General features: G+C 39.4%; 3 protein-coding genes across 12 annotated transcripts in view; 2 read left to right on the top strand and 1 right to left on the bottom strand.

Moving 5' to 3' along the window:
• Window positions 1–9,763, top strand: part of CEP97 (centrosomal protein 97) — a 53,290-nt gene extending 43,527 nt beyond the window's left edge. For 5 of the 7 annotated variants that reach the window (XM_059921220.1, XM_059921221.1, XM_059921225.1 and 2 more), the window contains 3 exons: window positions 33–807; window positions 4,594–4,669; window positions 5,918–9,763. In XM_059921220.1, the coding sequence (XP_059777203.1) occupies window positions 33–807; window positions 4,594–4,669; window positions 5,918–6,622 (1,556 nt within the window). In that variant the 3' untranslated portion in view covers window positions 6,623–9,763. The remainder of the gene's footprint in view (window positions 1–32; window positions 808–4,593; window positions 4,670–5,917) is intronic. The other 2 variants (XM_059921222.1, XM_059921223.1) reach the window with 1 other exon arrangement.
• The window catches only part of RPL24 (ribosomal protein L24), a 143,169-nt gene that overhangs the window by 39,389 nt on the left and 77,975 nt on the right, over window positions 1–25,805 (bottom strand). The window lies entirely within an intron of this gene.
• Window positions 24,755–25,805, top strand: part of NXPE3 (neurexophilin and PC-esterase domain family member 3) — a 55,121-nt gene continuing 54,070 nt past the window's right edge. For both annotated transcript variants that reach the window (XM_059921229.1, XM_059921228.1), the window contains exon 1: window positions 24,755–24,849. The gene's annotated coding sequence lies outside the window, so the exon portion shown is untranslated. The remainder of the gene's footprint in view (window positions 24,850–25,805) is intronic.

Below are 25,805 nucleotides of genomic sequence, written 5' to 3'. Positions count from 1 at the left end.
TGTTTTAAATGATGTTCTGTTGATTCTTTTAGAACCCGTCATCCAGGTCAATTCTTGGGTTGGGATAAGCAGTAATGATGACCATTTATATGCTGTTAAGAATAACTTTCCAGCCTCTGTACACACTACAAGATATTCTCGAAATGACCTGCACCTGGAAGACATCCAGACAGATGAAGACAAGTTAAACTGTAGTCTTCTCTCTTCAGAGTCTACTTTTATGCCAGTTGCGTCAGGACTCTCTCCAGTATCACCTACAGTTGAGCTGAGGCTGCAAGACATTAACTTGGGCCTAGAAGATGATGGTGCTGCAGATGAATCTGTGAAATGTCCGGAAAACAGCGGCTCTGATAAGGAAGGGGAAAAGGCTTTTTGGGCTGCAAATGAGAATTCTGTTGAGATGACAAAAAGTGCTATCAGTACAGAGGTAAATGAGAAAGATGGGCTATTACCTTGTTCTGAGCCAACAGTAACCAATACCGTCAAAAAGGATGACACCCACAGTCTTACATCTTTTCCTGAGTCAGTTGGACACAATGTCTTCCATACGCAGCCAGACAGTGAAGAAACCATGTCTCAAACAGCTTCAGAGAAACTTCCTTGCAGGGTTTTAACCCACAGATCTGTTACTTTGGGACAAAATAAAGTTGCCCTTCAGAAATTGAATGAAGCAGCCACCAAGCTTCAGGCCTATTGGCGGGGCTTTTATGCCAGAAACTACAACCCACAAGCTAAAGATGTACGCTATGAAATCCGGCTGCGCCGGATGCAGGAGCACATTGTCTGCCTAACTGATGAAATAAGGAGGTGGGTGAAAAGTCCCTGTTTAGGACTTTTACAGTTTGGGTGCTGTTTTGTTGGTTTGGGAGTGTCAGATTCTTAGCATTGATTCAGAACACTGAATCACTGCTTTTGTGGCCGGGACACTTTCCATACCATGTTGCCACTCTTGGTTTGTCTCCTACAATATACTGAAAGCATCTTGAGTGCAGGGACTGCCATATGCATCTTCATCTCTAGTACAGCAATTGGAACATAGATGCAGCATAGCAGTAAATTTTGAATGAATGCATGCCTTATGGACATCTGTATACCTAAACACGGAAGGTACAAAAAATGTAGAAAAACTGAATTTTAAGTATAAAAATGAGAAGATGAGAAAGTCTACATAGAACCCAGTAGGTGACATAAGAATTAAAGAAAATAGCAGGGACTTAAATGGGGCTAAAATTTGGGGGCTATGGTGGAAATTATTTGTTCATTCCATGGCTCACATGTTTTCATGACTGTCAACTCAGGAAAATTAGGATTGCATAGATTTATTCTGAGTATTAGTATTGTAACCAACAGTATTTATTTATTTATTTTTTTTTTATAAATTTATTTATTTATTTATGTTTATTTTTGGCTGTGTCGGGTCTTCGTTTCTGTGCAAGGGCTTTCTCTAGTTGCGGCAAGCGGGGGCCACTCTTCATCGCGGTGCGCGGGCCTCTCACTGTCGCGGCCTCTCCTGTTGCTGAGCACAGGCTCCAGATGCGCAGGCTCAGTAGTTGTGGCTCACGGGCTCAGTTGCTCCGCGGCATGTGGGATCTTCCCAGACCAGGGCTCGAACCCGTGTCTCCTGCATTGGCAGGCAGATTCTCAACCACTGCGCCACCAGGGAAGCCCAACAGTATTTATTAATACTATCAGGTGGGAGAGGAGGAAGCAATAAAAGAGACTGAGGAGGGACAGCTAGAGTGGTAGGAGAACTGGGAGAGTGTGTTTCCCAGCTCCAACAGGGAAGTGTTTCAGGAGAGAAGAGAGGTGCTGTAAGAGGACAGAGAACTGTGTGTTAGATTCAGCAGATGGAGGTTATTGGTGACTGTGTTGAGGGTCCCCAAGACTATCCTCAGGTTTGATGATTTGCAAAATGGACTCACAGGACTCAAGAAAGCTATTCTTTGTGTTCATGATTATGGTTTATTAGAGTGAAAGGATATAGATTACAATCAGCCAAGGAAAAAGACACACAGGGCAGAGTTCAGGAGAGACCAAGTACAAGCTTCTAGTTGTCTTCTTCCAGTGCAGTTGTACACATGGGGCTCGATTCTCCTGGCAACGATGTGTGACAACACATGTGAAGTATGTGAACCTCAAGGGAGGCTCACTTGAGCCTTGGCATCCAGGGTTTTTATTGGGGGTCAGTCACCTAGGCATTGAGTGCCCATGTGACTGACCTTAACTCCTCAGACCTCAGCCCCCACCCAAGGTCAAACTGATGCATTGTGGCCCAGGGTCTCAGGTGAACAAAACAGGTATTCACCAGAAAGTACACTGTTAGCATAAACCAAGGTCCCAGATGTACAAAGATACTCTTATCAGGCAGGATATTCCAAGGGCTTGGAGGGTATCTCTTAGGAGCTGGTCAAGGCTAGTCCTGTCTTTAGAATGTGCGGGGTTCAAACACCCTAGTCCTGTTGAGTTAACCTTTTCCTGCCCAATGAGCTTCTTAAGAGCAGCTTCAGTGGGTAGTGGGATGAAGGCAGTTTGGAAAGGATTGAGTAGTGAATGCGAGGTGAAGAGTGAGGGTAGCCAACTTTTGGGAAGTGTTGATGTGAGGAAGAGAAGAGAGTAAGTGGTTGCCGGAGGAGAATCTGGACTTAAGATTCTTTTTTAAAGATGGAAGATATAGAGTAGGTGTATGTGTTGATGGAAATGATTCTATAAGGAAGGAAGAACTGATAGTGCAGAGCAAAGAAAGAAGAAGTGCAGGATGGAGGTTCTTGAGAAGGTGAGAGAAGAAGAAGTCCAGTGCACAAGTGGAGGGAGTAGCCTGAAGTAGGAGCAGGTAAGGTGGTAGGTTTGAAGGTGGGGGATAGGGAAGTCCTGTCTGATGGTTGTTTCTCCTTTTCCAATAACATTCAAGATGCGGTCAGCACTTGGAAGTAAGGAGAGGGGTGAGGATGTGGGAGGTTTAAGAGAGGTATGAGGTGTGGGGTATTCACCTCAAAAGTGAACTTATAAGGGGAATGGAGGAGGATAACTGGACAGGGTGAGGAAAAACTTAAAGTGCAAAACGATAGGTCAGACTGTATGATTTTCATCAACAACTCTCAGCTCTTCCATTCTGATTTTGGACATGGTTCAGCCAGGAGTGGGTTTTTTTCCAGGTGAACATGGTAGGGGAGAGAGGGAAGGGCCAAGGAGCTGACGACATTTGGGAGGGGAATGATTATAATGATGGATCTCAGAATTTAAACGAGGTAGAAGGAAAAGCAAGAGAAAGGGGTCATGTGTTTGGTGGTCATAGATGAAGATTGGTTGTCCAGGTTGTTGCAGATTATGGCAAGAACAAGTGAACTGGGAGGATTGGACGTAGTGGTTTGTGTTGGTGCTTGAAATCATTTTCGAAAATGGTGCAGTCAAGATGCTTGAGCTAATACACTGCCAAATGTAGACTAGATAGCTAGTGGGAAGCAGCCACATAGCACAGGGAGATCAGCTCGGTGCTTTGTGTCCACCTAGAGGGGTGGGATAGGGAGGGTGGGAGGAGATACGGGGATATATGTATATGTATAGCTGATTCACTTTGTTATACAGCAGAAGCTAATACAACATTGTAAAGCAATTATACTCCAATAAAAATGTTAAAAAAAAAATGCTTGGGTCTAGAGTGTGACTGAGGATGAGTGATGAGGGGTGGATTATTGTTAGATAGAGCGTCCATGTGAATGTCAAGAGCTCCAGAAATGACAAGGGGAACAGGGCAGAGAAAAAGACTAGTGCTGAGCCTTCAGTGAATGGGGACCGATAGTGGGAGGTCAGTACTTGAAAAAGAGTTTTGGGAAATTTAGCAGGATGGCTGGAATTCTTGAAGGAGGAAGGTTAAGACTCATTTGTAAACAGCAGTGACAAGCAACGTGCTAACCCTGATGTATGAGTGAAAAAAGTAGCTGCCACTTGAGAGAGCTACGGTGGTTGAGTGTATATGGGAGTTTGCTGATTATAATTCGGGAGTCCCACATGGCACAGTAGGAGGACTTTGGGGGGCTAGAGAAAGTAGATCAGAGGTTCAGAACAAAATGGGGTGACAGTTTAAGAGATAATGAACAGCTAAGAGAACCTTAGGTTTCTGACTAGTTTAAGGACAGTGAGCGCAGAGTGAAAACTTTAATGAATGAGGGGAAGGTCTGTTGATAGCAAGGAATATGTCAGGAGGCAAACAGAGATGTGAAATTTGGTGTGATTAGTCCTACTAGTCTCTTAGAAGAGGGTGTTTCAAGCTGTGGTCCTGATCCTTTCTGCAGCTCCTGCCTCTTTGGTGTGTTTGGCTGGGAAATTGAGGCCAGATAAAGAGCCATTTAATATTTTATTTTTCATTACTGGCAATCCTTTGTAGAACCAGTATAATCTGAATTTCAGTCACATCTTATTTGCCTTCTATGTTGAGTCATAGCTTAAAACTAAAGTTTCACTTAGATATTCTAAAAGTGGAAAGGACTGTTATTAGAATATTAATCTCTTTACAATGTATATGTTTATTCGTCATAACAAGAAGTACAATTCAAAGCACCCTTTCTTGTATCAGTAATGGATTTTGAATTATCGTAGATTACGAAAAGAAAGAGATGAAGAACGTGTTAAAAAATTTGTACAAGAAGAGGCTGTCAGATTCCTTTGGAACCAGGTAAGCTCCCTCCTGCTGAATTACCTACTGTGTGAACAAAGAAAAATTCTAGATTTCCTGAGATAATCATAGAGTAAGTAGTTTCAGGTAAAGTAAGCACCCTTTCACAAGGTTAAGGATGTGGTTTGTGTTCCTTGCCACTAACTCTGAACTAGGACAGTGAATTTTGTTACAGTTTATTTAGTCTGAAGAAAAATATTTTCATAATTTTGACCAGAGAGATAAAGAACTATAACACTGAAGGAAAGTACTAAATTGAGGGATATTGTTATAATTTTCCAGTAGAAATAAAAAGCCCAATTTGAAGTTTCATGTAGCTATCTTGTTTTATCTTTTGAGACTATTTGAATGAAAGGTGATTGAAATAGTGTGTGATGGCTATAATATGCATGTCCTAAAAGATACACATGACTTCCAGGGAGGGAGTTTGAATCCTGTAGTAGCACACTTTAGGGACAGTTCCCTAAAACATTGGTTTTACTATTATTGTATCCCAACAAATACTTCTTGATAATAATCCCTTGGAAGTATTTTTATAAACAAACTTGTTATAATAGGATTTTACCTATAATATTATATTTGAAAATACATAGTAAAAGGTCTGGAAGACTACATATCAACCTGCTATCTGTGATTACCTTGGAGGATGGTCAAAGGGAAACTAAAAAATTCTATCTATTGCTTTCTTGTTGCAGATTTTACAGTAAAATTCTGAGATTTTAATTATACTTTAAAAGTGTAAAAGCATATTATCAAGAACTTGGGGTATTTTTAGGTATTTTAGAGTTGTATATACTATATTGTTAGTTTTTAAAAACTCTTATCCCAAATGGGTATCTAAAATGAGACTTTTAGTTTAGGGAATCTACTCATATTAATAGGCTCTAATCTGTCTTATTAGATAGACCTCAGTGTATCTTATTGAGTACCTTATTTACCCCTTAGTCAGCTATACATGTGCTATTGTGCTTCTGATTATTTTTCCAGTAGTAGGAAGAGAATTGCTTTGGCCCATCCCTGCTCTGCTGGTGAGGACCTTTTATTACCAAGGACGTGAACCACTTGTGCCAGCCAGGTCTAGGCTGGGGGTGCTATAGAAAGGATAAGGGGAGTCAGGTCATTTCTAACTCCAGTTATGCCATCTGCCATTTACCAGCTTCATGAGTGTTGGGGAAAAATGCCCAAAGGCCAGTTGTAAAACAGGCATGATTTATATTTTGTAGTAAAACTATATCCTTTGGTTTATAGGTAAGGTCTCTACAAGCTTGGCAGCAGACGGTGGACCAGCATCTAAGTTCCTGCCGTCCTGATGTTCCTCCTATATCAAGTACTCTTGTGCCATCTAACCCTCCATTATTCACCCAAAGTCAGGAGCCCTCTTCTGATCAAAACTCTGATTGGTTCATTGCTCCTGATGAAGCTCCTCAAGAGAAATCCTTACCAGAATTTCCAGACTCTGGTTTTCATTCCTCCTTAACAGAACAAGTTCACCGTTTACAGGATTCTTTGGATTTTGAAAAGAGTTCCACAGAAGGTAGTGAAAGTTCCGTAATGGGGAATTCCACTGACACAGTCAAATATGGCAAAGAGTCAGATGTAGGGGATGTTAGTGAAGAACATGGTGAATGGAGTAAGGAAAGCTCAAACAATGAGCAGGATAATAGTCTGCTTGAACAGTATCTAACTTCAGTTCAACAGCTAGATGATGCTGATGAGAGGACACGTTTTGATGAAGGGATGGGAGATAGTAAGCTTCACATAGCTCGTTCCCCTGAGAAGTTAGATGTCTTGTCTGACAGTGCTTCTGTAGATGACACTCATGGCGTATCTCCTACTTTGCAAGATGAAATCAATCAGACACCAGAGAATTGTGAATTAAATGCAGAAATTCAAGGGCAGCAGTCAGAATGTGGTTCTACATTTCAGGTATTGCATGTTGGTATTATTGTGTAGCATGTCTGGTTGTTTGGGAAGCAGAAGTCCACTTAATTTAAGAATATTTTCAGTTGGCTTTTTTTGGGAAAGAAGAATATTTCTCCCAATTTTGTTACTATTTATATAGAATTTATATTCTTGTCTCATATTTTCCACATCTTAGGTACTAAGCTGAATCTTCATTTTGATTTAGTTAGCTTTTTACTTAAGCTGTAATGTGTCAAACAATATTCATATTGAAAGCCACATGCACTTTATTAACAACTAAATTGAATCAACAGTGTTCCTGTGTTTTTATGTATGCATTTCCTTTCAAAAATAAACTAGAATACCTTAAAGAAGATAGAAAATTTTACCTTAAAGATATAAATAAGAGAATTTTAATTCTTCTGTATGTGAGGAAATTAATTATGTAGTGAGGAATGCAGTTGGTTACAGTGAACATAAATGACAAATGTAAGGATTGTGAACTACTGAAATTTGCCATCCTCCTTGGAGTAAGAACATGTGTTTTTAAGCCTTTTTTCCTCCCTTATGAGTCAAGGGAAGCCTTCTAGTAAGTGAATAGGGAGAAGAGATAAGATTATATGATTTTTCAGTGGGGGTGATTAAATTGTCTCATGGAGAACTTTAGTTAATGCCATGTATCAGTTTTAACATATGAAGCAAAGTGTTCCATCCAGAATTAAAGTCAAGCTTATTTAAAGAGGCAACACAAGACTATTTCTCTTAGGTATAGGCTCCATTCTCTTGGAATAATGTCACAGCAAACATTTATTATCTTTTCATTTAGTGATTTTTTGACCCCATAGATTAGCACTTATGTGCCAATATATTGCCAGAAATTAATGTTCGTTTTCTTTGTTTCTGCTTTATATTTGCTTATGTTTTTCAGCAGAGGCCCATGATCATTTACTTCACTCTTGACCTCTGCCTCATAGAAAAGAACATTTAAAATAATACCAGTGGTAGAATATGAATGACATTTTTTTAAGGACTATTTTCTATCTAAATTTCTGAAAAAGTGCCGCATTCGGAAGACAGTTTAATGGTGGTAAAGAAAAAATAAACCTCATTTATTTCTTTACTTATTAAAAGAATATATGTCTGTAACTCCAGGAAGAAATGATAATATTGTGTTTGAATGTTATAGATGCATTCGCAAATCAAGGATAATTTTTGGAAGCTTGATATTTTAATCTTTGAGAATGTTCTGATATCATTGAACAACACATATCTGACTTCCCCCCAATCTGTGGACGTACAGTGATTTAAAACTATGGCAATACTTAACTGTTCTCTAAATTTAGGTGCTAAATATGTATTCATTATTCAGTTACAGTCACTAGGCCCCCTTCTTTGAAGTTATATAAAATAAAAGCTGGTCCTTCCAAGAATAAAGTCAGGGATCGCATGTTATACTTTGTTGATGGTTAGAAACTTTTCTCCAGTATGGGTAAGATGCATTTTTCTCGGTTTATAAATATGTAGCACTCAGGTTGAAAAGACTTGGATTTCATTCTCAGAAATCCAGAATCTCTTGCAAAGGAAAGATTTTCTGTCTCATAAACAAAATAGCAGTCTTACATTCAAAGGATTTTCCCTAGCAAAGCATGTATAACATTGAATGCATGTTAGATAAAAATAGAATTTTTAACTTTTTGAATAATGCTAATTATCTTTTATGAATGATTTTGAATTTTCTTCTTAAATCTACCCTATTTTTCTATTTTACAGTTAAGTGCCTCATTTGCTGCCCATAGTTAGACAAAGGAAAACCAACTTGCACTGCACTAGTACCAAAGTGCTGCTTCATGGTGCATTAATTCTCATAAAAGCTCCTGAAATGTCATGGTTCAGTATTACCTAAGTAGGTTTCTCCTGACATCTCCTCCCTCTTCTCTTTTTTTGAGAACTGGCAAAACACAACTGAATTCATTTGAACATCAGCATTTGCCAGCAAGATTTTCTTTTTTACCTTTGTGTTGTTTTTCTAGCCCATAAATGTTATTCAACATACTTTTATTTTGAAATTGACAGAATATGATAATGACTAATACTCTGCTGTATTTAACTTCACTGGTTTTGAAGTGCAAGAATATTAAGTAGCCCCCAACCTTAACTGTACAGATTATCTTGAATGTAAATAGGATGAAAATAATGTAAACTACACCCCCAGCCTAGACCTGGCTGGCACAGTGTAATTAAAATAATTTATTTAACTAAGATATTTGGTTTTAACTCTGGGCTATTCATTGGTCTGGCTGAAGAGGGAATGGGCCTAGTAAGGTTTGAGAAGTTGAGTTTTAACACAGTCTTTGTGTTTTTCTAATAGGAGAAGTTTAGTTCAGCTGTGCTATTTTAGTTCAGTTCTCTTGATTTATGGACATTCAATATATCAATTAAATATTCCTTCAGAAGCACAGAATCATACCATGTGAGAATTGTAAGGAATCTTAGAGATTGTCTATTCTAATCTCTTTGTTTTAAAGATGAAACTAAAGCACAGAGAACTTAGATGACTTTTCTGAGGTTATAGCTAGTTTATAGAAAAAAACTGTGGAAACTTAAGCGTTATTGTATTCCAAAATTTTATTATATACTTTCTATTATTCTTTACATTTAGTAAGTCAGTAAGAAAGTCTCTACATATTTTTCATTCTCTTTGAAAGAGAAAAAATACTTCTAAGAGAGCTAGAACTCTACCACTCAAGGCAGAGTTGCTTGTAGAAAACAACTGATTCATTCAGAACCCTGAGTGAATTTTCTCCAAGAAATGTGATTTGATTAAAATGGTTCTTAAAGAGTAATGCAGTAGAAACTAACATTTTGAAAGAATAACTGCATCTTGGAGTCTATTTTTTGATGACAAGAAGTATAACAGATTGCTGAGATATATAAAATTTTCTAGTGAAAAGCTAGTTTGATTATATTTCATCTTCAGTTTTACAGAACAACAGATGTTAAAGTTTTAACTCTCCTGGTGTGCAGAAAGCTTCAATCATGACAGTTGATATATAAACAATACAGTTTGGTTTTTATAAATTCAATTATAAAAGGCCTTATAATATGCATGTTTTTCGGAAAATATTTAGCCACACAGTTGTTAGTATTTATGCAGAATACTTTATTCTTGAATAATGTGGGTGCCATTCTTGAGTGTGGATTTTTCTTTTATTTTGTTTTGGATTATTTTAAATATACAAACACCATAATAGTGTATTTTTCTGTTATCTACTTAAGACAAGTCTAGTTCCACTTTTAATAAGTATTTTCAGAAACAAGATGGACTGAAGATATCATGCTATCTCCCTTGGTCGTTTTTTTGGGCATCAATTCTTAGAGTTGGATTTATAACAATAATATAAAATATAAAAAAAATTTTTTTTCTGGACAATTAAGACATAAAAAGGGAAAATATAAAATAAGTCTGATCAATTTCCCACTTGTAAATGAAAAGTAATTGTTTAATATATATTTTTATTTTGCCACGTACCTTATTGAGGAATATTTATTATGTTATAATATTTTAACTTTTAAGTATATGACCCCCTCATTTATGAAATAAAGCAGAAAAGGTCTGTGAGGAACATTCTAAACATTTTTAGTGACACTGTTTTCATTGATCAAACCTATTGGGCCATATTAAATTTAAAAGTCAAGGGCTTCCCTGGTGGCGCAGTGGTTAAGAACCTGCCTGCCAATGCAGGGGACACGGGTTCGAGCCCTGGTCTGGGAAGATCCCACATGCCGCGGAGCAACTAAGCCCGTGAGGCACAACTACTGAGCCTGCGCGTCTAGAGCCTGTGCTCCGCAACAAGAGAAGCCACGACAATGAGAAGCCCGTGCACCGCGATGAAGAGTAGCCCCCGCTCGCCACAACTAGAGAAAGCCCGCGCACAGAAACGAAAACCCAACACAGCCAAAAATAAATAAATAAATTTATTTAAAAACAAAAAATTTAAAAGTCAAGTAAACAGAGTAGTCCTCACAGCCTTGGAGAGAAACAGATAATTAACTGTCTTTTAAAAATGAGGTGCTTTTTATTTGTGTATGAGTAGAAATCATACTATAATTTAATTCCTTAGTTCATTTTAGTGGATAGCAGGAATCACTCTGTAGTGGCTTTGTTCATTTTCTAATTAAATTTCTTTGAATGTTTTGTAATAATATTGACAGTATGAGTTTAAAAATAATTTGATTTTTCACTATTTTTAGATTTCTCTTTAATTTTATTGTAGAAATAGTAGATGATTTAAAGTGGTTGTGGATTGTTTTATGAAGGCTTAATTTATATTATACTTAATCTAATTTGTGTTTGAGTCTCTAATTCTAAATAAAAAGTTTGTACATTTGTTTGAGTGATTCATCTGTTTATTATAGTGATTAGTAGTAATGGTTGTTATTCATTGTGCTTATAATTATTGGGTAATTAAATAAAATTCAGAATATATTGCAGGTAGAAATTCTTTTTTTGTTTTGGCTGTACTGAGTGGCATGTGGGATCTTAGTTCCCTGACCAGGGATTAAACCCGTGCCCCTTGCAGTGGAAGAGTGGAGTCCTAACCACTGGACCACTAGGGAATTCCGGCAGATACAAATTCTAAGGAAGGTCCAGAGTATTGTTATATAAGTGAATTTACCTTAAAACAATCCTAGCCTTATGAAAGGAATGCAATTTAGTTTGGTATAAATTTCATTATTTCCAGGATACTTACTGGAATTCTCTGGGTAGAGAAGAGCAGATATCCCTCGAAGAGCATAGGTGACACTGCCAGTTGCTGTTGAAACAGTGGGTGCTGAAAGTGTTAGGGGGGGAGGGAGTAAATATAGCAGAAGCCTTCTTATTTGACACAGTTAGGACTGTAGTTGGTTGGTGTTATGGACTGAATTGTATCCCCCCCCCCCCGCCCTAAATTCATATGTTGAAGCCCTAACCCCCAAAGTGATTGCATTTGGAAGTAAGGACTTTAAAGAGGTAATTAAGGTTAAATGAGGTCATAAGGATGGGGCCCTAATCCAATAGGACTGGTATCCCTGTAAGAAGAGGAAGAGACACAAGAGATTGTCTGGGCATCATGCCCAGAAGAAAGGGCATTGGAGGACACAACAAGAAGGCAGCCATCTGCAAGCCAGGAAGAGAGGTCTCATCAGACACCAAACCTGCTGGCACCTTGATCTTGGACTTCCAGCCTCCAGAAATACGAGAAAACAAATTTATGTTGTTTAAGTCACTCAATCAGTGGAATTTTATTATGGCATCCTAAGCACAATAATACAGTTGGTTAATTAAAAATTGATTAGAGCAGGAAATAATAAAAGATGATATATATACCTTAAAATTAAAAAAATTCTTTATTGAAATATAATTGACATAAAATGAACTGCATATATTTAAAGTGGACACTTTGATACATTTGACACATGCCCATAACACCATCATGACAGTCAAGAAAATGAACATATTTATCACACCTGAAAGATAAATCATTTCATAACCCTTCCTTCTGCTTTGGTTTCTTTTACTCAGCATAATAATTTAGAGATTCACCTGATAGTTCATTCTTTTTTATTGTTGAGTCATATTCCATTGTATGTATTTGCTATGATTTGTTTTTGAGTTTTTTTCCAACTTTATTAAAATTTTTCTTCCAGCTTTATTGAGAAATAATCGACATATAACATTGTGTAAGTTTAAGGTGTACAATGTTTATCACAATAAGGTAAGTTAACATATCCATTACCTCACAGTTACACAGTTACAATTTTGTGTGTGTGTGTATGTGTTGAGAACTTCTAAGATCTATTCTCTTAGCAATTGTCGAAGAGTTTTATGGTATCATGTCTTATGTTTAAGTCTCATTTTGAGTTAATTTTTGTGAGTGGTGTAAGATGGGGGTCTGGTTTCATTCTTTGGCATGTGGATATCCAGTTTTCCCAACATCATTTATTGAAGAGACTATCCTTTCCCTCTTGAGTATTCTTGGCTCTTGTCAAATATTAGTTGACTGTATATGCAAAGGTTTATTTCTGGGCTCTCAATTCTGTTCCATGGTCTATGTGTCTGTTTTTATGTCAGTGCCATACTGTTTTGATTACTATCGCTTCATAATCAGGAAGTGTGATGCCTCCTACTCCGTTCTTTTTTCGCAGTTTTGGCTTTTTGGGTTCTTTTGTCGTTCCATATGACTTTTAGGATTGTTTTTTCTACTTCTGTAAAATGATGCCATTGGAATCTCATTAGGGATTGCAATCTATAGATGGCTCTGGGTAATTTAGATGTTTAACAATATTAATCTTCTAATCTATGAACACAGGATATCTTTCCAATTATTTGTGTCTTCCTCAAGTTCTTTCATCAATGTCTTACAGTTTCTTTTTTTAAAAATTTTTTTAATTTGTTTATTTTTGGCTGCATTGGGTCTTTGTTGCTGCGCATGGGCTTTCTCTAGTTGCAGCAAGTGGAAGCTACTCTTCATTGCGGTGCTCGAGCTTCTCTTTATGGTGGCTTCTCTTGTTGTGGAGCACGGGCTCTAGGCACGTGGGCTTCAGTAGTTGTGGCATGTGGGCTTAGTAGTTGTGGCTCGCAGGCTTAGTTGCTCCATGGCATGTGGGATCTTCCCAGACCAGGTTTTGAACCTGTGTCCCCTGCATTGGCAGGCAGATTCTTAACCACTGTGCCACCAGGGAAGTCTTTACAGTTTCCAGTGTAAAGAAGTTCACCTCCTTGGTTAAATTTATTCCAAAGTGTACGTATATGTGTAGCTGATTCACTTTGTTTTACAGCAGAAACTAACACACCATTTTATTGTTTTTGATGCTATTGTGATGGGATTGTTTTTTTCTTTTTCAGAGAGTTTGTTATTAGTGTATAGAAATGCAGCTGATTTTTGTATATAGATTTTGTATCCTGCAACTTTTCACTTGTATTCATTGATTAGTTCTAATGGCTTTTTGGTAGCATCTTTAGTGGTTTTTTTTGTATAAGATAATGTCATCTGCAAACAGACAGTTTTACTTTTTCCTGATTTGGATACTTTTTATTTCCTTTTTCTTGCATGATTGCATTGGCTAGGACTTCCAGTATTATGTTGAATAAGAGTGGTGAGAGTGGGCACCCTTATTCCTGATGTTAGAGGAAAAGCTTTGAGCTTTTCACCATTGAGTATGATGTTGGCTGTGGGCTTGTCATACGTAGCATTTATTATGTTGAGGTATGTTCCTTTTTTTTAAAATAAATTTATTTATTTATTTAATTTTTGGCTGCATTGGGTCTTCCTTGCTGCACGTGGGCCTTCTCTAGTTGCAGCGAGCGCAGGCTAATCTTCGTTGCAGTGCGCGGGCTTCTCATCATGGTGGCTTCTCTTGTTGTGGAGCACAGGCTCTAGGCATGCGACCTTCAGTAGTTGCAGCACGTGGGCTCAGTAGTTGTGACTCACGGGCTCTAGAGCACAGGCTCAGTAGTTGTGGTGCACGGGCTTATTTACTCTGTGGCATGTGGGATCTTCCCAGACCAGGGCTCAAACCCGAGTCCCCTGCATTGGCAGGTGGATTCTTAACCACTGCCCCACCAGGGAAGTCCTGAGGTATGTTCCATTTATACTCGGTTGAGAGTTTTTTGTCATGAATAGATGTTGATTTTGTCAAATGCTTTTTCTGCATAAATGATCATCTGATTTTTGTCTATCATTCTATTAATGTGATGTATCACATTTATATTTTAAATTATATATTATATATGTTTAAATTATATCTTTATATATAAATTATATATATTTGTATATATTTATATGTAATTATTATATATATCATATATAATTATTATATACAGTTGACACTTGAACAACACAGGAGTTAGAGGTGCCAACCCCCCTGCAAAGGCAAAAATCCTAGTATAATTTTACAGTCAGCCCTTTGTATCCACAGTTCCACCTCGGAGGGTTCAACTAACTGAGGATTGCGTAATAATGTAGTATGTATTTATTGTAAAAATCCTGTGTATAAGTGGACCTATGCAGTCTAAACCCGTGTTGTTCAAGGGTCAACTGTATATATAAATGTGAAGTATCATATTTGTATTTTATTTTATTCTATTCTATTTTTATTTTTTTTGGCCGTGCTGTGCAGCATGCAGGATCTTAGTTCCCTGACCAGTGGTCAAACCCATGCCCCCTGCAGTGGAAGTGTGGGGTCTTAACCACTGTACCACCAGAGAAGTCTCTTATATTTGTATTTTAAATTATATATTATATATAAGTTATATATTTGCATATATCATGTAATTATACATTATACATTATATAATACATATAATTATTTTATAATATATAATTATAATAATGTCAGGTATATATACATACATATTATATATTTGTATGTTATGTAATATATAATTATATTTATGTAATATTTATATAATATATAAATAAATATATATTATATATAAATTATATATGTTTGTATTTGTTGAAAGATCATCCTTGTATGGTGTATGATCCCTTATTGTACTTTTGAATTCAGTTTGCTGGTATTTTGTGGAGGAAATTTTCACCTATATTCATTAGGGATATTGGCCTATAGTTTTCTTTTCTTGTATTCTTATCTGGATTTGATATCAGCACAAAGCTGGCTTCATAAAGTGAGCTTAGGAGTGTCCTCTCTTCTTCAACTTTTTGGAAGAGTTTGAGAAGGATTGGAAATTAATTCTTTAAATGTTTGATAGAATTCACCAGTGAAACCATCTGGTCCTAGACTTTTCTTTGTTGGGAGGTTTTTGATTACTGATTCAACCTCCTTACTCATTATTGGTCTTCTCAGATATCTTCTTAATTCACTCCTGCTAGATTTTATGTTTCTAGGAATTTCTCCATTTCTTCTAGGTTGTCTAATTTGTTGGTGTATAATTGTTCATTTTAGTCTCTATGATCCTTTGTATTTGTGTGGTATCAATCGTAATAAGTTTTGGTATTTTTGCCTTTTCATTTTCATTTGTCTCAAGATATTTTTTAATATACCTTTTCAGGAGTGTGTTCTTTAATTTCTATATGTTTGTGAATTTTCCAGCTTTACTCCTGTGCTTGATTTCTAGTTTCATTTCACTGTGGTTGGAAAATATACTTGATATAATTTCTATCTTATTTAATTTGTTGAGACTTGTTTTGTGACCTAACATATGATCTATCCTAGAAAATGTTCCATGTGCACTTGAGAAGAACGTGTGTTCTGCCACTGTTAGGTGGAATGTTCTCTATGTCTGTTAGATCTATTTGGTCTATAGTGTTGTTCAAATCTGCTGTTTCCTTATTGATTCTTTCCATGGATGATTTATCCATTGTTCAGAGTAGAGTATTAAAATTTCCAACTATTATTGTACTACTCTTTATTTCTCTTTTTAGTTTTGTTTGTATTTGCTTTATATATTTAGGTACCATGAAGTTGGATGCATAAGTATTAATTATAGTTATGTCTTGGTGATGGATTGACCCCTTTATCATCATATAATGATCTTCTTTGTCTCTTTTGACCATTTTTATCTTAAAGTCTATTTTGTCTTAAGTATAGCTACTTGTGCTTTCTTTTGGTTACCATTTGCTTGAAATATCTTTTTCCATTCCTTCACACTGTGTGTGTCCTCAAAGCTAAAGTGAGTCTTTTGTAGGCAGTATGTCATTGAATCTTGTTTTTTTATCCATTCAGCCATTCTTGGTCTTTTTTTTTGGCCGCACCTTGTGGCATGTGGAACTTCCCCGACCAGAGATTGAACCTGTGCCCCTGGCAGTGGAAGCATGGAGTCTTAACCACTGGACCACCAGGGAAGCCCCATTCTCTGTCTTTTGATTAGAGAATTAAACCATTTACATTTAAGGTAATTATTGATAGGTGAGGACTTATTATTGCCATTTTGTTAATTGTTTTCTAACTGTTCTGTAGATTCTTTTTTCCTTGCTTCGTCTTTCTATCTTCCTTTGTGATTTGATGACTTTTTTTGTGGTGGTGTGCTTTAACTGCTTTATTGTAATCTTTTTTGTATTTACTACAGGTTTTCTTTTGTGTGTGATTACTATGAAGCTTACATAAAGTGTCTTATATTTTTAACATTCTGTTGTAAGCTGATAACCATTTTGATAGCATATAGAAATTTTATACTTTTAGTATACTTTTAGGTAACCTCACATTTAGATTAATGATGATACACTTTTAACATTGTATATCCAATAAGAAATTTTGGTAGTTACGGTTTTTTGTATTTTTTTTTTTTTTTTGTTACAAAGCATTTAATTTCTGGCACATTGTAAGAATTGACATTTAAAAATGAAATTATTACAACATTTTTCTAAATGTCTCATGAGAAATCAAATGCTATTATTTAATAACTACCATAATCCATTTAAAATACATTAATATACTTTTCAGTAAGAATTAGAAAATTTCCATTGTTCCTTTTTTTATTAACTCATATTTCTATTCCACTATACTCCCAAAGATATTTATCCTTGAATAATATATTTTGTGTTTGAAAATATTTTGTTGATCATCATATCATGCTTATCTGTAACAATATATGCATATAAGTTTAAATTTTAATTTTTAATTTTCTCTAACCATGAGGATTTAAATGTTCTGAATTTTCTTCTGGATTAAGTTACCATTATCATTTTTAGTAATGCATTCTTTTTCATTTATTTATTTTTAAAATTTACTTAATTTTTTATTGACATATAGTTGATGTACAATATTATATAAGTTGCAGGTGTACAATATATTGATTCACAATTTTTAAAGGTTATACTTCATTTATAGTTATTATAAAATATTTGCTATATTCCCCATGTTGTACAGTATCCTGTGGCTTATTTTATACCTAATAGTTTGTACCTCTTAATCCCCTACCCCTATATTGCCCCTCCCACCTTCCCTCTCCCCACTGGGAGCCACTAGTTTGTTCTCTGTGAGTCTGCTTCTTTTTTGTTATATTCACTAGTTTGTTGTATTTTTTAGATTCCATATATAAGCGATATCATACAGTATATATCTTTCTTTGTATGACTTATTTCACTTAACATAATGCCCTCCAAGTCCATCCATGTTGCTGTAAATGGCAAAATTTCGTTTTTTATGGCTAAGTATTCCAGTGTATGTATAAGTGTGTGTGTGTGTGTGTGTGTGTGTGTGTATGTAAATATAGACTTCTTCTTTATCCATTTATCTGTTGATGGACACTTAGGTTGCTTCCATATCTTTGCAATTGTAAATAATGCTGCTATGAACATTGAGGTGCATGTATCTTTTCAAATTAGTGTTTTTGTTTTTTTCAGATATATACCCAGGAGTGGAATTGCTGGGTCATATGGTTGTTCTATTTTTAGTTTTTTGAGAAACCTCCATACTGTTTTCCACAGTGGCTGCACCAATTTACATTCTCATCAACAGTGTAGGAGGGTTCCCTTTTCTCCATATCCTCACCAACATTGGTTGTTTGTGTTCTTTTTGATGATAGCCATTCTGATAGGTGAGAGGTGATAATCTCATTGTGGTTTTGATTTGCATTTCTCTGATGATTAGTGACCTTAAGCATCTTTTTATATGCCTGTTGGCCATCTGCATCTCCTCTTTGGAAAAATGTCTATTCAGTTCTTCTGCCCATGTTTTAATTGGTTTGTTTGTTTGTTTTTTGATGTTGAGTTGGATATTAATCCCTTATTGGTCATATCATCTGCAAATATTTTCTCCCATTCAGTGGATTGTCTTTGTTTTGTCATTATGGTCATTTTTAGTACATTTCCTTTTTAACTTTTTTTTCTTTTTTGGCTGCACCACTCAACTTGTGGGATCTTATTTCCCTGACCAGGGATTGAACCCAGACCATGGCAGTGAATGTGCCGAGTCCTAACCACTGGACCACCAGGGAATTCCCTCCTTTTTAACTTTTAAACTACAGTTGTAAGTAAATTACACAACAACATTGAAATATTAGAGAATCTTATTTTGACTATAGCATTACCAGTGAGTTTTACACATTCAAGTTTATACAATGTCAGCATCCTTTTGTTTCTGCTTGAAGAACACCCTTTAGTATTTCTGGTAAGGCAGGTCTAGTGGATGAACTCACGCACCTTTTGTTTGTCTGGAAAATTTTTTTTCCCAGTTTTATTGAAATACAATTGACATATAATACTGTATAAGTTTAAGGTATACAGCATAAGAATTTGACTTACATTTATTGTGAAATGATTGTCACAATAAGTTTGGTAAACATCCATCCATATAGATACAAAATTAAAGAAAAAAATTTTTTCCTTGTGATGAGAACTCAAGATTTACTCCTTTAACAACTTTCGTACATAACATACAGCAATGTTCACATTACATCCCTGGTACTTACTTATTTTATAACTAGACCATCTTTATCCAGCACCCCCTCCCCTGACCTCCCACCTCTGGTAACTGCAAATCTGATCTCTTTTTCCATGAGTTTGTTTTTTTGTTTTTAAAATATAACTAGATTCTATTCTGTTCCATTATTTATTTGTTTGTATCAGTACTACACTATATTGATTACTATAGCTTTACACTAAGTCTTGAAACCAGGTAATTTATTTATTTATGTATTTATTTATTGCCATCAGAATAAAGCTCTTTATTCATCTTCCTTGTTTCAAAGAGTCACGGTAGTTCTTACAGTACAGAGAGCATTTCTGGCATGTGGTAGCACAGAGCCAAGGCACGCTCAAACACGCTGAGCCCCAGCATCTCCCTGGAGGCGGACAGTTGTAGAAAATCCAATCAGGGACAGAGGGGAAATGCCAGTGAAATGAGAACCCCAGGTCAAGGCTTGGCTTTAGACTTGGGCTGTGATCCTGGGACATCCAGGCAGGACCAAGCCCAAGCCAGAGAGCAGCTCATTCCCAGGAAGTACTGTGACTGGCCTGGATACAGGCCCCCACAGAGAAGACTCATTTAGGAGTATTCAGCAGGCTGAGAGTGCAAGCCACAGAGGGACACAACTTGTTTCTCCCATGGGGAAACTTGCCCTGGCCTCTCAATTAGCTCCAGAAGGCCAAGGGCCTTTGACTCCTTTGTTCATTCAGCATAACTTTACTGCTGTCTACTCTGTGCCAGGCCCTGTGCCAGGTGCAGTGGACAAAGAGAGGAATCAGACACAGTCCTTACTTTCAGGGAATTCAGAATATAATAGAAAAATATATTTATAAATAAGTCGTTGTGATTCAAGGTAAAAAGGATGCAGAAAGGAGTCAGACAAACTTGGCCCTCAAGGAGTTCATAGCCTAGCAGAGGCCCAGGCTAGGTCGGAACATGGACAATAACACAGGGCAGCCTGTGATAAGGCCCAAAGAGAGGCTCAGGCCATGTGCTCTGGCAGCACAGGGAAGGATGACACAACAGCCACTGGATGATGCAGTGGGGAAAATTCACAGCTTATCAGAGAAGACTGAGCAGCCTAATCTGGCCAAAGTGGGAGTAATGAATCCTACTGCCTTGGGGAGGGGATTGTGCAGCCTCAGGCTGACCTCTGTGGGTCCCTTGGGCTACCCAACAGGCAGGGTGCAAGGTCTCTTATCTATGGATGCAGCTGCATGATATCCTGTGGATATCTGAGGGGAGACTGGTGACCAGGAGGAACAGGTCCAAATAACAAGGGCCCATGGTAAAAGTTAGGAGCCTAGGAGTGAGTGAACCAGGAGGGCCTCGGGGGTCAAAGGACCACAGCCTACACAGATCCCACATGTCACGGAGCAACTAAGCCCGTGCGCCACAACTACTGAGCCTGTGTGCCACAACTACTGAGCCTGTGTACCACAACTACTGAAGCCCATGAGCCCTAGAGCCTGTGCGCTGCAACTACTGAGCCCACACGCTGCAACTGCTGAAGCCCGCGTGTCTAGAGCCTGTGCTCCACAACAAGAGAAGCCACCACAATGAGAAGCCCATGCACTGCAACAAAGAGTAGCCCCTGCTCACCACAACTAGAGAAAGCCCACATGCAGCAACGAAGACCCAACACAGCCAAAGAAAAAAAAGAAAACAGAGGGGATTGAAAGCAAGTCAGCAGAATAACACTGCTTTCTGTGTACTTTCTCTTTTGTCTTTGAAGGAAAAGAAAATCTTTTTGCACTTCAAAAAAGATTCTTCCAGGGACTTCCCTGGTGGTCCAGCGGTTAAGACTCCACACTTCCACTGCAGTGGGCACAGGTTCGATCTCTGGTCGGGGAACCAAGATCCCGCATGCCACATGGTGCGGCCAAAAAAAAAAAAAGATTCTTCCAAATTTAGATAATTTAACATACAGAGCTGAGAGAAGAGTCCTTTTAAAATGCTGTAAATTGAAGCTGACTCCCAATTTGGTGATTAGGCGGATATTGGTAATTGTTTTAGATGTATCTGAATCAGCAAGAGTAATGGTTTCCAAACTTTTTGCTAATCAAAATATTGGGAGTACATATTGCATGATTCCATTTATATGACATTCTGGAAAAAGACCACACTATAGGGAGAGAAAACAGGATTAGTGGTAGCCGAGAGTTGAGGGCAGGTGAGGCTGCTCGTGGGAATTTTTAGGTGATGAAACTATTCTATACAGTACTGTGGCTGTGGATACATGATTCTAGGTATTTGTCAAAACCTATGCAACAGTACACAAAGACTGAAGTTTTACTATATGCAAATTTTACCCCCCAGATCTTAACTAGGATATCAGGGGATCTCAAGATGGAATGAGGACTATGACAAATGAATATGTTTTACAGATGTATGACATAAACTCACTGAAGGGGATAGGAAAAAGGGAGATGACCTAAGTAACTGTGGAAAATTGTTTTGACTGTATACTGTAAGTGTCTTAGTCTGTTTGGGCTGCTATAACAGAATACCATAGACTGGGTGGCTTATAAACAACAGAAATTTATTTTTCACAGTTCTGAAGGCTGGAAATCCAAGAACAAGGCATCCAGTGTCTGGTGAGGGCCAGCTTCCTGTTTCATAGATGGCCATTTTCCCACTGTGTCATCACATGGTGGAAGGGGTGAAGGAACCCTCTGGGGAGAGTGGAGCAAAGGAATACGCATTAACTCCAAAACAGGGAAAAATATTCCCAAACGAGGCAACAAGCTCAGCACAAGCCACGAGCTTTTCTCTCTTGGTCAGGAAGTATTCCAAGCCAAAGCCTCATGCCTGAAAGACTGCCTTTCCCAACAAGAGGCAATTAAGGTTAAATGAGATCATAAGGCTGTGGCCCTAACCTGATGAGAATGGTGTCTTTATAAGAGGAGGCGGAGACACCAGAGAGTTCTCATTCTCTCTGCCATATGAGGACACATTGAGAAGGTGTTTATCTACAAGCCAGGAAGGGAACTCTCACCAGGAACTGAATCAGCTGGCATCTTGAACTGGGGCTTCCAGCCTCCAGAACTGTGAGAAAATAAATTTCTGTTGTTTAAGCCACTCGGCCCATGGTATTTTATTATGGCACTCTGAGCAGACTAATACAGGCACCAAATACCTCTTCTAGTCTCCACCCTTGGCAGCATCCTCTCATTGTCCGTGGTGTTTTGCAATAGGGTGGTTGGTATCCAATGTGACAGCAGTCACTTATTTTGAACAATGGCTTGATGGTTCTTCTGGCCCAAATTTCAGTCACTTGCTCAAAAGGAGGAAGCAAAGGAACTGAATCAGGAGCTGATGTGGACCCAGGAGTGCTTATGCAGCAAGCTTCTGCCATCAGAGATGGAGCCAGACTTGCTGGTGAATACCCCTCAAGTTAGCTGCATCATAAACAAGCTTAATTTGCTTTTGTTTACCTAAACTTAGGATCCGTTCTTTGTTTTACTTAGAGAAATAAAGTTTAGTAACATTAGCATCTAAACCATTTCTGCAGACAGGTCAGAAATGACCAGTTCCTTTGGTTTCATATCAAAATATACAAACCTATGTTCTCATTTTTCTTCCCCAGCTCAAAGTTAGGTTATCATAAATGCAACATTTAGAAATTCCTTATGCTATGTCATAACCTGAGATAGGGAATTCAAGAGGAAGAGATTTGGGACTCTCTTTTGGTACTTTTCATTTGTCTTCTCACTTATTCCTAAGTGCAGGTTAGTGTTGCCCCTAATTTACAGTTGAGGAAATGAACTCAGAGACGTTAAGTACTTTGTTTGGGATGGCACTGCTAATAAGAGACAAAGCTGTGAATTAGACTGAGTCAGGCTAGGATCCAAAGTGCATGTTTTTTTTTGTACAGTAGTACTCTCCACTGGGAGTGTGGTGACTTTGCAGTCAGAGATCTTTTAAGAATCTAGTAGTGATGGACAGGCATCTCTGGTCCCTGCCACTCTTGTTTGTGTCTGTAATAACCGTAAAATATAAGATCACTAAAATGCCTTAGAGGGTTTGAATGGGGGTTAATAAGGCTCACCAATGGTCCAAAATCATGACTAGGAGTCAGCATGTCCTATTTAAGTATTAGCCACTTGCCAGACAGCCAAACTGTGAAAGACGGGTGGCAGGTAGTCCACCTACTGGAAGATGGGACTTAGAGCAGAAGTCTATTATATGGGGCTGTTGATCACTAGGCACAGAGGCAATGGAAACCACCTTTTATGAGTACAAAAGGCTGATCCTCGAGAAAGAAGAATGAAAGGATTACTCCAGAAGAGACTGCCCCATGTAGAACCTCCTTTTATTCCAGTCATACGGGTGACCCATGCATGCAGGTCTGCCATGAAAACTTCTGAATGAGCACATAGAGTCCATTGTGGTCAGTAAATGTCAAATATTTTGACCTTGGAACAACAGTCTTGGGCAGTCTACTTTTGTTTTTTTCTTGTTGTTTGTTTGTTTGTCTTTTTGGCTGTGTTGGGTCTTCGTTGCTGTGCTCAGGCTTTCTCTTGTTGCCTCGAGCGGGGGCTACACTTCGTTGCGGTGTCGGGTTTCTTGCTGTGGTGCCTTCTCTTGTGGACCATGGGCGCTAGGGCCAGGTCTTCAGTAGGTGCAGCACACCTGCTCAGTAGTTGGCAAGGGAGGGCCCTAGAGCGCATGGGTGGGGCAGTCTACTTTTAGAGGCTGCGTTTTGCTGGGATAAACTGGGGTTAACCCCACTGTGTTCCCAGCCCTGAGGAACAGGGAGCACCCCTGCCATCTCTTCCGGTTTCCTGAGCAAGTGCTTCTGTCTTCGAAGGACTCCTCTCAGTTCCTGAATTTCACATAGTTGCTACAGACGTTTTACTGCTTAGAAGAAAGTCTAAAATAGGATTACCTAGAATTCGGGTGTGTGTGGGGGGAGTATTCAGGCCTTTTTGCTGGAAGACCCATGTCATGTACAGGGCGAGTAAAAGCAAAAGGGTTGTTTTAAGGGCTAACAGAATACGTCCACTAATTTCAAGCAAGGAAAGATTCAAGAACCCAATGGCTCTCTGCTGGATCTTGGCAAATCTTTTTTTAAAAAAATTAATTAATTAATTAATTTTGGCTGCCTGGGGTCTTCATTGCGGTGCGCAGGCTTCTCATTGCAGTGGCTTCTCTTTGTTGTGGAGCATTGGCTCTAGGCACGCAGGCTTCAGTAGTTGCAGCACACGGGCTCAGTAGTTGTGGCTCACAGGCTCTAGAGCGCAGGCTCAGTAGTTGTGGTGCACGGGCTTAGTTGCTCCGCGGCACGTGGGATCTTCTCAGACCAGGGCTGGAACCCTTGTCCCCTGCATTGGCAGGTGGATTCTTAACCACTGCGCCACCAGGGAAGCCCCAGCTTGGCAAATCTTATTTCTCTGGTGCAGGGAACAAAACATTGCGCCGCTTAGCGGAAAGACGGCCCAAGTAGGGGGATCTGGGGTTTGGTCACTTAGGCTGAGAAGACAAAAGCTTCGAAATGGATGCTCCCTGGGGCAATCCTGACGTCTGAAGGCGACAGGAGCCGGGGTCCTGATAGGGGCCAGAGCTCAGACCACAGGGCAACAGCAGCAGGACACCCTCGCGCGTGAGCCTGGTGGTGCGGAGCTCGACAGGCGCCAACTCTGCGTGCTTGCTCCGGAGGACGCTTGCGCTCCAAGCCCGCGGCTGTCAGTCAGCGCCCTCGGTCCGCCCCTCCCAGAGCTCAACCAATCGCAGCCGGGGGTCGGGGGTGAGGCGACACAGCTGGTCCAGGAAGCCGGGGCCAGGCGGCCTGGTGCAGCTGTGACGGATCAGGGCGTCCAGGTCCCCAGCCGCCGGAGAGCGCACGTCGGGAGGCCAGAGCGGAGGTGAGTGCCAGCCTGCGGCTTGTGCTCCAGGGCCGGGCAGGGCCTCTGTCGCCCGAGCGAACCATTGCCTGGCTCCTCCCGGGCGCCTCTCGGCTGCTAAGCCCCTTCCTCCGCGCTTTGGCTCCCGAGCTCCGGCCCGGTGCAGAGGAGCTGCAGCCCCGGGGGTCATGGCTGGGGCATCTGAACCTGGAACGGGAGGCTCCGGCCCAAGTCGGGGCAGAGTTAAAGCCCCCGGCTGCCGTAGCCTTGGTCCGGAGTAGCCTGAGCTGCAGCCGGTCCCTGGGCGGGGCTGGGCGCGAGCATCTCCATCCTCAGCTTTCTCGACTTGCTGCAACACCCGCAGGAGCAGCCGCAGCGCGGCAGAGCCCAGACTTCCGGGCCGCTAAAGACTCCTTCCCCTAACACCTTTTCTAAGCGAGTGCGGGGCACTTGGAGACGCCTCCCTCCTCTGCCCGGATCTCCAGTCTCATCGCTGCTCCGAGACCCAGCTGCCTCTTGGCTGGCGGTCCTCTCATGCGTTGGACTATTCTGGTTTTACTGAGCTGTCGTTTTGGGACATCACATTGTGGTCGCTTGGGTAAAGTGTGACTCTACAAGCTGTGATGTGGAGACTCTGCCTGGCCTGTCGCTCATCTCCACTTGATCAAAGACCACTAGTGTGGTGGTAAGAGGGATTCACAGGATTTATACAAAATTTGTAATTGTCTGTAAAATTTTCCTTGCTTTCATTATTTACTCTAAAGGAGGATTGTTGCCACATTTTCTAAAGAATAAAGGATCACGCTGCTTTGATGGATCTCTCCCCTTCTCACTGTGGTTAATTATCATTTGGAACATCAGCGTGCCCTTGAAGCTGGCGGCACTCCCAGACCCTGATCACTGTCTCAGTCTAAGCAGTAGAACAGCACACTGTTCCTCTATAGTGTTTGGGCTCCGCTTTCCTTTGACTGTGTTTA

The sequence above is a fragment of the Balaenoptera ricei genome, chromosome 4, assembly GCF_028023285.1.
Source record: "Balaenoptera ricei isolate mBalRic1 chromosome 4, mBalRic1.hap2, whole genome shotgun sequence".
Lineage (NCBI taxonomy): Eukaryota > Metazoa > Chordata > Mammalia > Artiodactyla > Balaenopteridae > Balaenoptera > Balaenoptera ricei.
This window is presented reverse-complemented; position numbering and strand designations above follow the sequence as displayed.